Genomic DNA, 10,579 nt, shown 5'->3' with positions numbered 1-10,579 from the left:
CCTGGCGGAGTGTCATGCCTAAGCTCATCTCCAGTAGGTCTTGCCCCCATGAAACAGTTGCTGAGACTGACGGTCCCCATCTCTCCACGCCTGCCTAAGTTCCCTCTTCTCCAGATTTAATTCCCAACCAGAGACTGTGTCTGCATGAAGCCAACCTTCTGCCCTTTTCATGCCTCCTGTAAACTGTACGCCAGCTCCTTCAGCCAGTAAAGTGAGAGGAGCGGTGCAACCCCAGAATCGTCCACGACTGGACCTAATGGTTAGGGGTCCCTTTACCTAAGCTTGGTGGCATGGAAAAGTTTTCAGCAGACATTTGGATGAGCATTCAACAGGGCTGGGTTGATGACACTAAAAACTTCAGATTCCTGTTGCTGCCGGAAGAGCCTCACCAGTGACCAATGATGCTCCTGCAAATAGTTCACTGATGGCATACAAGCTCACAAATGACAGGAATAGCACAGCCATGCTGGGTGATGATGGGCTCACATGCTGCATTGTTGTGATGGCCTGGGAATCGGGTTCGGAAGCTGAACCTGAGGAATCCCAGCCTGCACAGTATAACCGCCTCCAGAACCAGCTGAGCCGGGGCTGGGGCATGAACCTGAAGGGTCCTCACCTGTGCTGGATCCTCAAGTGCAGGCACCAGCTGAGTCTGCTCTGGCTCCTGTGGGCATGGAGGACCCATTGCCTGCAGGTGCTCCACCCTCAGCGCCATCAGAGGAAGCCGAGGTTGCCTCTGGGTCTGGTAACCCTCCAGCCTCTCCTGAGCTGCAGAGGCTCAGGGCAGAGAGGCGGAGGGAACTAAGTTCACGCAGGAGGAGTGCTTGCCTCCAGGCCAGGCCAGGCGAGTCACCTGAGGATCGGGGCCGCCCTATGCCTCGGGGGAGATAAAAGCCAGCCAGCCCCAGTCCCAAGTTGCGGGAGCAACATGGTTGGTTGTCAGTTCCAGCCTGATCCCTGACCTGCTTCCCTGCCAGAGCTCCTGACCTCACCCGATGCCCTGTCCTGCACCCAGCTTTGACTTTTATGGATTGCCTTCATATTGCACCATCAACTTCGGACTGGACTCGGACCTCGCCTCTTGGTTAGCCCCAGGACCAGCACAGCTATTAGCACTGCAATTGGGGCAGTGTGTCAGTGTGCAAAAGTGGTCAATTTAGGTGTCGTCGTGAAAAATGGAAAGACCCATTGTTTTATGCAAAAGTCTTTATTTAACAATGCCCTCCTTATGCCTTCCATAAGTCGAAAAAAATACTTCAGCTTTTGGTTACTGGTTTCATACAGAGCAGCATTACACAAGATGTGGTACTGACAGATCCCTTGTGATCCCCCCCCCATGCCATATAGTCCGCCCGAAAGTCTCTCCCAGGTATGTATTACAGTACTTGCATCACTGTCAATACAACAGCCTCCCTTGTCTTCGTGGTGGCCCATTTTCTTTCTACGTGGTGGTGGGCATGTCATTCTCTGTTGCAGCAGGAGTGGCTGGGTCAGGTTCTGGGGCATACTGGTATTTGTTCACAAAATGGCCCACGAGACGCTGCGTGGTTGCTGCAACTTCTTTCTCATAGGCGTTTATTACACTTTGGCCAGTTTTGCTCTGGAGAAGAAAGGGGGTAGATTTTATTGAGTTGCCATTTTTGAAGTTAAAGACTGCAAGCAGCTACTTTAGATATTGCAAGATTATAGCAAGGAGCCTGGAACCGCCAGTGCCTCATGCTCAGTGTCCCCCTGCGTGGGGTGGTTGCATCTGAAAATGGGGACTTCTGACACGCTGCCCAGAGCAATGTGCACACAATTGCTATGGAAGGGGCACCTTGCACACCTCTGGGGGGTGATAAGGAACTCCCCTGCAAAATGTTGCCACCTGTTACTTCGCACCAGTTGTTCCAGTGGCAATATTTTCTCCAACCCTTTCCTACTTGAGTTAGGGTCAGAACTCTTTACCGCTGAATCAGAGCCAATGGCAATCTGCTGAAGACCTGAATTGCTGTTTGCCACACCTCAGAAGAAGAAGAAGAAGAAGAAGAAGAAGAAGAAGAAGAGTTTGGATTTGATATCCCGCTTTATCACTACCCGAAGGAGTCTCAAAGCGGCTAACATTCTCCTTTCCCTTCCTCCCCCACAACAAACACTCTGTGAGGTGAGTGGGGCTGAGAGACTTCAGAGAAGTGTGACTAGCCCAAGGTCACCCAGCAGCTGCATGTGGAGGAGCGGGGAAGTGAACCCGGTTCCCCAGATTACAAATCTACCGCTCTTAACCACTACACCACACTGGCTCTCCAGCCTTAAGAAGCGGCGTTTTCTCAGGGAAAACTCTGGAGTTAAAAAAGGAGCATTCGGAAAACATGGGCCTTTGTCTGGAAGGCACAGAGAAAAAAAGGTACCGTATTTTTCGCTCTATAGGACGCACTTTTTTCCCTTCAAAAATGAAGGGAAAATGTGTGTGCGTCCTATGGAGCGAAGACGCCATAGCCCCGCGACCCTCTCCCGGCTGGAGAGGTGACGGGCGGCTATGGCAAGAGCCTCAATAGCCGCCCGTCACCTCTCCAGCCGGGAGATGGTCGTGGGGGGCTGCTTTAGCCCCGCGCACGCTCTCCCGGCTGGAGAGGTGACGGGCGGCTATGGCAAGAGCCTCAATAGCCGCCCGTCACCTCTCCAGCCGGGAGAGGGTCGCGGGGGGCTGCTTTAGCCCTGCGCGCGCTCTCCCGGCTGGAGAGGTGACGGGCGGCTATGGCAGGAGCTTCTATAGCCGCCCGTCACCTCTCCAGCCGGGAGAGCGCGCGCGGGCACCCCGCGACCCTCTCCCGGCTGGAGAGGTGACGGGCGGCTATTGAGGCTCTTGCCATAGCCGGCTGTCACCTCTCCAGCCGGGAGAGCGTGCGCGGGGCTGCTGGAGAGGTGATGGGCGGCTATAGAAGCTCCTGCCATAGCCGCCCGTCACCTCTCCAGCCGGGAGAGCGCGCGTGGGGCTGCTGGAGAGGTGACGGGCGGCTATAGAAGCTCCTGCCATAGCCGCCCATCACCTCTCCAGCCGGGAGAGCGCGCGTGGGGCTGCTGGAGAGGTGACGGGCGGCTATAGAAGCTCCTGCCATAGCCGCCCGTCACCTCTCCAGCCGGGAGAGGGTCGCGGGGGGCTGCTTTAGCCCCGCGCGCGCTCTCCCGGCTGGAGAGGTGACGGGCGGCTATGGCAAGAGCCTCAATAGCCGCCCGTCACCTCTCCAGCCAGGAGAGGGTCGCGGGGGGCTGCTTTAGCCCTGCGCGCGCTCTCCCGGCTGGAGAGGTGACGGGCGGCTATGGCAGGAGCTTCTATAGCCGCCCGTCACCTCTCCAGCCGGGAGAGCGCGCGCGGGCACCCCGCGACCCTCTCCCGGCTGGAGAGGTGACGGGCGGCTATTGAGGCTCTTGCCATAGCCGCCCGTCACCTCTCCAGCCGGGAGAGCGCGCGCGGGGCTGCTGGAGAGGTGACGGGCGGCTATAGAAGCTCCTGCCATAGCCGCCCGTCACCTCTCCAGCCGGGAGAGCGCGCGTGGGGCTGCTGGAGTGGTGACGGGCGGCTATAGAAGCTCCTGCCATAGCCGCCCGTCACCTCTCCAGCCGGGAGAGGGTCGCGGGGGGCTGCTTTAGCCCCGCGCGCGCTCTCCCGGCTGGAGAGGTGACGGGCGGCTATGGCAAGAGCCTCAATAGCCGCCCGTCACCTCTCCAGCCAGGAGAGGGTCGCAGGGGGCTGCTTTAGCCCCCCGTGCGCTCTCCCGGCTGGAGAGGTGACGGGCGGCTATGGCAGGAGCCTCTCTGCTGCGCCTTTCCGCTGCTCCCTGACCTGCTCTTTGGGGCTGGTGGTGGGCTTCCCCCCGCCAGCCCCAAAGAGCAGGTCGAAATGAACCTGAAGCCTGGAGAGCGAGAGGGGTCAGTGCACACCGCCCCCTCTCGCTCTCCAGGCTTCCAAGGTAGCCGCCTGAACGCACCTTAAACAGCACCTTGTTTTAGAGCGGGAAAACAAGAGGGGGAAAGTTCTCCCCCTCTCTGCGCAGCGCCTCCTGCCACTTCGCTGAAGGGGCGCTGGGCAGAGAGGGGGAGAAATTTTTTTTCTTGTTCTCCCCCCTCTAAAACAAAGTGCGTCCTATTGTCCGGTGCGTCCTATGGTGCGAAAAATACGGTAAGTATGGACAAGCCCTTAGACACAGAGATGCCAAGATTTACATGAACTAGTGGACAGGCAAAATTCATTTTGGTGCAAATTTCCAAAGCCCACAGATATCCGTGTCTTTACTTACAAGAAAGATCCTGACCCGCTCCATCTCTAGTTCGTAGTATTCTTCAACTGTCAGGTCGTCAAAACTCTTCGAAAGGGACAAAAACCCACAAGAGTCTCCGGCACGCTTGGAGTGCTCCAGCCTGCAGTGGGAACAGTAAGATGGCAAGCGAGCAGCTTAAGAGGACTAAGAGAGATTGACCAGTAAACGCAGAGGAAACTCAAAGCAAAAATTTGTGGGAAAATGGGATGGTTATAGAAGATATGTTCAAAAATACAATAATAGTTTTGACTCCGTGCTAGCATTCGAGTGATAAAGGAACTAAAAGGAGGTAGATAACAATTAAGGATTTATTATGTTTTCAGAATGTATTAGAAAAATTATATAGAAAGGTTTATTGTTTTGTGTACATTCAAATGTAAGATAAAATACATGCAAAGGGACTTGACAAGAAGTCAAAGTTGAAGAAAAGATTTTGGAAGATAAAAGGGGGAAAATATTTACTTTCATTATTATCATTTTGTGTGCGGGTGTCTGCACAAATGTGTGTTGTAAGCAATGTTTGGGAGGAAATAAGACGGTAAATAATAACAAACTAAATATTGATGTATGTAATTTTTATTTCTTAATTATATTTAGTGGTAGTATGGCTGTATTGTTTTTTGTAACATAAAATCATTCAATAAAAATTATTTTTTAAAAAAAGAGTACCAAGAGAGATTAGAGGAATTTTGTCCTCCTCCCTCCCCAACTTCAACAACTTTCTTCATACCACTTTCACTTCAATAAGATCTGTAACAATTTAAATTGGTGCTTTTCTAGCTAACCTGCATTAGCCAAGGTGAACAAAGAGAGTGTAACCCAAATAGAAAGGCAGTCTTATCCACTGATCCCCACTTGGTATTTCATAGAGTTTTCACCTTGGGCAATTGCTAGGCCAGAGAACCCCGCTGGGTCTTTCTTACCAGGGATCGTGATCTGGCTCCCAGCCCTCCAACTCTATTAAGCAGAAGAAACACTTTGCCAGGTCCGGTTCATTTGCTCCTGGACAGTGGATCAAGCCAGCCCTGGCCATCTGAATGAGAAGAGAAGAACAACATGCTGAAGACATTGGCAAGGAAGCTATATTGTGCAACGTGGGGTGATTCTTGCCCTCCTGACACTTTGGACTCTGACAGCTTAGAATATTTTCTTCCCCATGCTGAAAGTTAACAAGTATAAATCATGTAATCATAGAATTGCAGAGCTGGAAGGGAGTCACCTAGTCCAACCCTCTGCAAAGCAGGAATTTTTTTTTGGTCCGGTGTGGGACTCAAACCCATGACACTGAGATTAAGTGCCTTGTGCTCCGCCGACTGAGCTACCCAAGTTTAAGTAAGATAGAGTTGCAATTCTGCAAATCCTGTTTTTGCATGCATCTGAAGAAAATGAGGTGCTCCCTGCTGCCGTATTTTAAAGGCTTGGTAGCAGGTCTTATATTAAAGTTATGCTCCTCTCGCGAGTTGTGCCCCAAGTACCTCCTGCTTAGCTTGATCACAGTAACTTGTCCAGTTTCTGCTACCCCAAGATCCAAGCTCTTCAACTTTACATCCAGCAGACCTCATTTAACATGCAAGGTAAAGTAAAGTTCTCTAAAGGTTTTGCTCTGCTGGTTCCTTGCAAGATTTATCTACCTTACGAGAGAGTTGTGTGCTTCTTTAATTTTGCACATTTGGTAGTGTTTGTTTGCTCTTTACCAGAACCCCAAGGTATAGCTGTCAACTTTCAGATTTGAAAATAAGGGATCAGCAGCCTCACCTGTCCCAGGGACAGTCTACGGGATATCTAACAATCCAGGATAGCAGCGGGAAACGGCACTGGAATAAGGGAATTTCCCGCAAAAAAAGGGAAGGTTGACAGCTATGCCCCAAAGTTCTCACTTCCCCAACCTTAAGTACAGTCCTGCACATTTCCACATCCATTTGCTATTTAAAAAAAAACATTCTCGTGAAAATGGATCAGTATTAGAGAGTGAATTTCCCCTAATAGACACATTATTGTTTGCAGTCTTGCCCAACATACACATTTCTGCAAAGCAATTTCCCCTAATACAGAGCATCTTCATATTATACTTTCAACAATATAGGTATTTTTGAAGTACACACTTTTCTCCAGCATATTCATTACTTGGCTGAAGACCTCATAAAATTCAGAGAACTGCGAATTTCAAAGGATGACTTGTTTTGATTTACATATTGTTTTAGAAAGTCAGATTAGGTAGATTCACTTTTAAATGCCAATTGAATCACATTTTGCCCTCCTTCTCTGCTTAGCCAAGGTACCAGAGCCAAGAGTGCAAGTCCTTTCACATAAAAATCCCCTCTTGGTCTCCTCTCCACCCCTCCCCACCCCCTGGGATCCTTTTAGGGAAAGAGGGAAGCTTTTTTAGTCTTTATGGTTAGACATCCGGGAGGCAGAAGTCCTTGTTAATCTACCTGAAGTCACTCAGATCCAACAGCAGATCCCCGTTTATCTTCTGCCCACTCCTGACCTATAGGGTTTGTAATAGCTAGAAAATAAAACCTCTAGGATTTGTAATAGCTACAAGGTAAAACCACAGTATGATGCAGGATTTTGGGGTAGGCAGGCAAGCAACAGAGTGTAGCTTAAATCCTTTATCTGCAAGGATACTGTCAAAAGAGACAAGCAAAAATGCTGTTGAGATGAGATAAATTCTCTTTGGGAATTTAAGGAGTTTTGCTCACTTAAAAAAAACCCCTGGACCTTCTTCAAGATAGTCTCCATCCCAAAACCACTGAAAGACAGCCTCAAAGTAGAATCATACCACCCAATCTCATGAATAAACCAAGACTACAAGATACTCACGTCAATCTTGGCCAACCGCCTAAAAAATTTCCTACACAAGTTGAAAGCCTCAGACCAGACTGGCTTCATCCCTGGTTGCAATATAACAGACCCCATTACTGAATCTGATTCAACACAGCAAGGCAACTAAACTCCCACCGACAATCAAGTCCCTAGACATCCTCAAAGCTTTTGATTGCTTAGAGTGGTAATACCTATTAGCAGTGCTAACTAAGATGAAATTTGGTCCTAACTTGTTACAAACCCTCAAACAAATATACTCCCGAGCCTCAGCAAAATGCAGGACTAACAGTATGGACGCCAATACCATAGCAATCCAAAGAGGCACAAAACAAGGGGGGCTGCTATCTCCCTTCCTATTCATCCTGGCTCTGGAACCCTTAGCAATCCAAATCCGAGCAGCCACAGACATCAAGGGAGTGGAAATAAAAGGCAGAACCTATAAATTAGGGCTCTTGGCAGACGACTTAATGGTCACAACACCAGACCCCATAAACACAGCAACTTCCCTAATCAGAGAACTCAACACATTTGCAATGGTGTCGGGCCTACAGGTAGATTTTGCAAAGTCCGGGGCTATGTGTTTCAACACCCTGCCCCCCTACCCAAAAATAATTTGCCAAGATAAAACTTTGTTGCACCAAGTTCAGATACCAAGGGGTACAAATAACCAGAAACCTCAGCAAATTATACCTTCACAACTACAACCCCTTGTGATGACAGATCAACAAAGACCTGAAGAGATGGAACAACACCAACTTCACTCTCTCAGGCAAAGTAGCCATGATCAAGATGATCACCCTCCCAAAATTAACCTACCTATTCCAAACCCTCCCAATCAGGATTCCCCCAGCCCAACTTCGCAAATGGCAGAAAAAAATACACTCATTTATCTTCTCACAAAAAAAAAAAGAAAGAATAAGCCCCAAATACCCGCAACTCCCCTCCCCAACTCAATAGCACTTATGCATACCTGACCTACAAAAGCTGGTTTTCTTATTTGTTTGATTAAGTAGACCTACACTTTCAGGAGTACACTTGCAGTTCTCTTTAAAAGGCCAGCATGCAAAGCTTCTCAAGCGATTCTCATAGTAATGCATGCTTCTATATTCAAGCAGGCACTTGGAGTTTGAGTTGACTTTGTTCAGCACAGTCTCCATTTCTGTGGCTCCTTAGCAGCGTTCCCCTGTCACGACTTACCTCTTTATATATAAGGCACTGCATTAAGCTGACTTGATTGGTCTCCCCTGTGAACATCAATGTAAATGAGCGAAGGGGAACCCCACCCAAAGCAATCTGCAGTTGTCGAAAAAGGAAAAATTAAAAGAGATAGCCCAGCAGCCAAGCCCTGTTTGGTTTGTTCTGTTCAAATACTTTATTTAAAATATTTTTACTCTGCTTTACAGCCAAAACAAAAGGCCCCTAGAGTGACTTAGCATGATCAATAATAAGCTTATGCTTACAATAACACACACACACAACACAAAAGGAAAAATGGCTTGCTGGGAGAAGGAAAAAAAACCCTCAGGCACTAATTTTCAGTTACAAGGTTTCTGTAAGTTTTCTTTCTGGTACGAAGGGGGAAAGTCAGCTCACTACAACTGTCCTTTCTTTGGCTGATTAGTCCAACCATTGAAGGCAGCCCTGTTTAGGGAAGTTTTTAATGTTCAATGTTTTATCGTGTTTTTAATATTCTGTCAGGAGCCGTCCAAACAGGCACTTGGAGTTTGAGTTGCTCTCGCCCAGGGAAGTCTCTATTTAAGAATCCATAGAATCATAGAATCATAGAATCATAGAGTTGGAAGAGACCACAAGGGCCATCGAGTCCAACCCCCTGCCAAGCAGGAAACACCATCAGAGCACTCCTGACATATGGTTGTCAAGCCTTTGCTTAAAGACCTCCAAAGAAGGAGACTCCACCACACTCCTTGGCAGCAAATTCCACTGTCGAACAGCTCTTACTGTCAGGAAGTTCTTCCTAATGTTTAGGTGGAATCTTCTTTCTTGTAGTTTGGATCCATTGCTCCGTGTCCGCTTCTCTGGAGCAGCAGAAAACAACCTTTCTCCAATTCTGTGACTTCTTAGCAACCTTTCCCTGACATGACTTTTATTTAAAACCATATAGATATGATTCTATTCTGTGAACCGCTCTGACACTCCCAGGTATAGGGCGGTATATGAATTTAATCAATCAATCAATCAATCAATCAATCAATCAATAAAATAAAATAAAGATAAACATGAGTGCATTGGGATAGGGGGTAGCAAAGGTGATGATAGACCTTGTCTCCTAATTTTCGTTACTTGCACAATCTTCTATCTAGCTCAGCTGGTAGAGAATGAGGCTCTTAATCTCAGGGTTGCAGGTTTGAGCCCCACGTTGGGCAAAAGATTTCTTCATTGCAGGGGGCTGAACTAGATGACCTTTGTGGTCCCTTCCAACTACACAATTCTACGATTCCTGGTCAAGTTCCTACATACATTGTTCTTGTTATGAAGATTCAGGAGCGTTAGGTTGTCCTGTGGTTCTGAAAAGAAATTGTATCTGGGATTTTATTGAGCTGTATTTGAGAAATGCTTATTAAAGGTGCACCTTCCCTTTAGCCATTCGTTTGCTTCCCTCTGGTGTTGAAATGTACGTATTGCTCTATAACAGCCTTCCAGGATGAGGATCTTGCAGGTCTTGCTGAATTCCAGCTCTTCCCGTGTCTGAATTTTGGCCATGCTGCCTGGGTGCAGAAGTCTTAACAGCATTTGGAGGGCAGCAGGTACCCCACCCCCATTCATGCAACTGCGAATAATAATACAAAAAGGACAAATACGACCACAATGTATGACTTCTTAGCAAATTCTAGTTACAGGTAGGTAGCCGCGTTGGTCTGCCATAGTCGAAACAAAATAAAAAAACTCCTTCCAGTAGCACTTTAGAGACCAGCTAAGTTTGTGATTGATGTGAGCTTTCATGTATCTGAAGCAGCGTGCGTGCACACAAAAGCTCATACCAATAACAAACTTTTGTTGTTGTTTAGTCGTTTAGTCGTGTCCGACTCTTCGTGACCCCATGGACCAGAGCACGCCAGGCACTCCTGTCTTCCACTGCCTCCCGCAGTTTGGTCAAACTCATGCTGGTAGCTTCGAGAATACTATCCAACCATCTCGTCCTCTGTCGTCCCCTTCTCCTTGTGCCCTCCATCTTTCCCAACATCAGGGTGTTTTCCAGGGAGTCTTCTCTTCTCATGAGGTGGCCAAAGTATTGGAGTCTCAGCTTCAGGATCTGTCCTTCCAGTGAGCACTCAGGTCTGATTTCCTTAAGAATGGAGAGGTTTGATCTTCTTGCAGTCCATGGGACTCTCAAGAGTCTCCTCCAGCACCATAATTCAAAAGCATCAATTCTTCGGTGATCAGCCTTCTTTATGGTCCATCTCTCACTTCCATACATCACTACTGGGAAAACCACAGCT

General features: G+C 48.2%; 1 protein-coding gene across 1 annotated transcript; it reads right to left on the bottom strand.

Annotated features, from left to right (window-relative positions):
- Positions 1-1,167: 1,167 nt before the first annotated feature.
- Positions 1,168-8,278, bottom strand: LOC308458246 (baculoviral IAP repeat-containing protein 5.1-like; the record flags this gene model as incomplete). Its single annotated transcript, XM_080973166.1, has 4 exons — positions 1,168-1,600; positions 4,275-4,395; positions 5,219-5,328; positions 8,141-8,278. 4 exons carry the CDS (start codon positions 8,276-8,278, stop codon positions 1,442-1,444), a joined length of 528 nt encoding a protein of 175 aa, XP_080829292.1. The 3' UTR covers positions 1,168-1,441.
- Positions 8,279-10,579: the final 2,301 nt, after the last annotated feature.

The sequence above is a fragment of the Podarcis pityusensis genome (assembly GCF_964106645.2).
Source record: "Podarcis pityusensis genome assembly, chromosome: 1".
Taxonomy (NCBI): domain Eukaryota; kingdom Metazoa; phylum Chordata; class Lepidosauria; order Squamata; family Lacertidae; genus Podarcis; species Podarcis pityusensis.
Note: the sequence above shows the minus strand (reverse complement) of the source record. Positions and strands in the feature narration are given on the sequence as shown.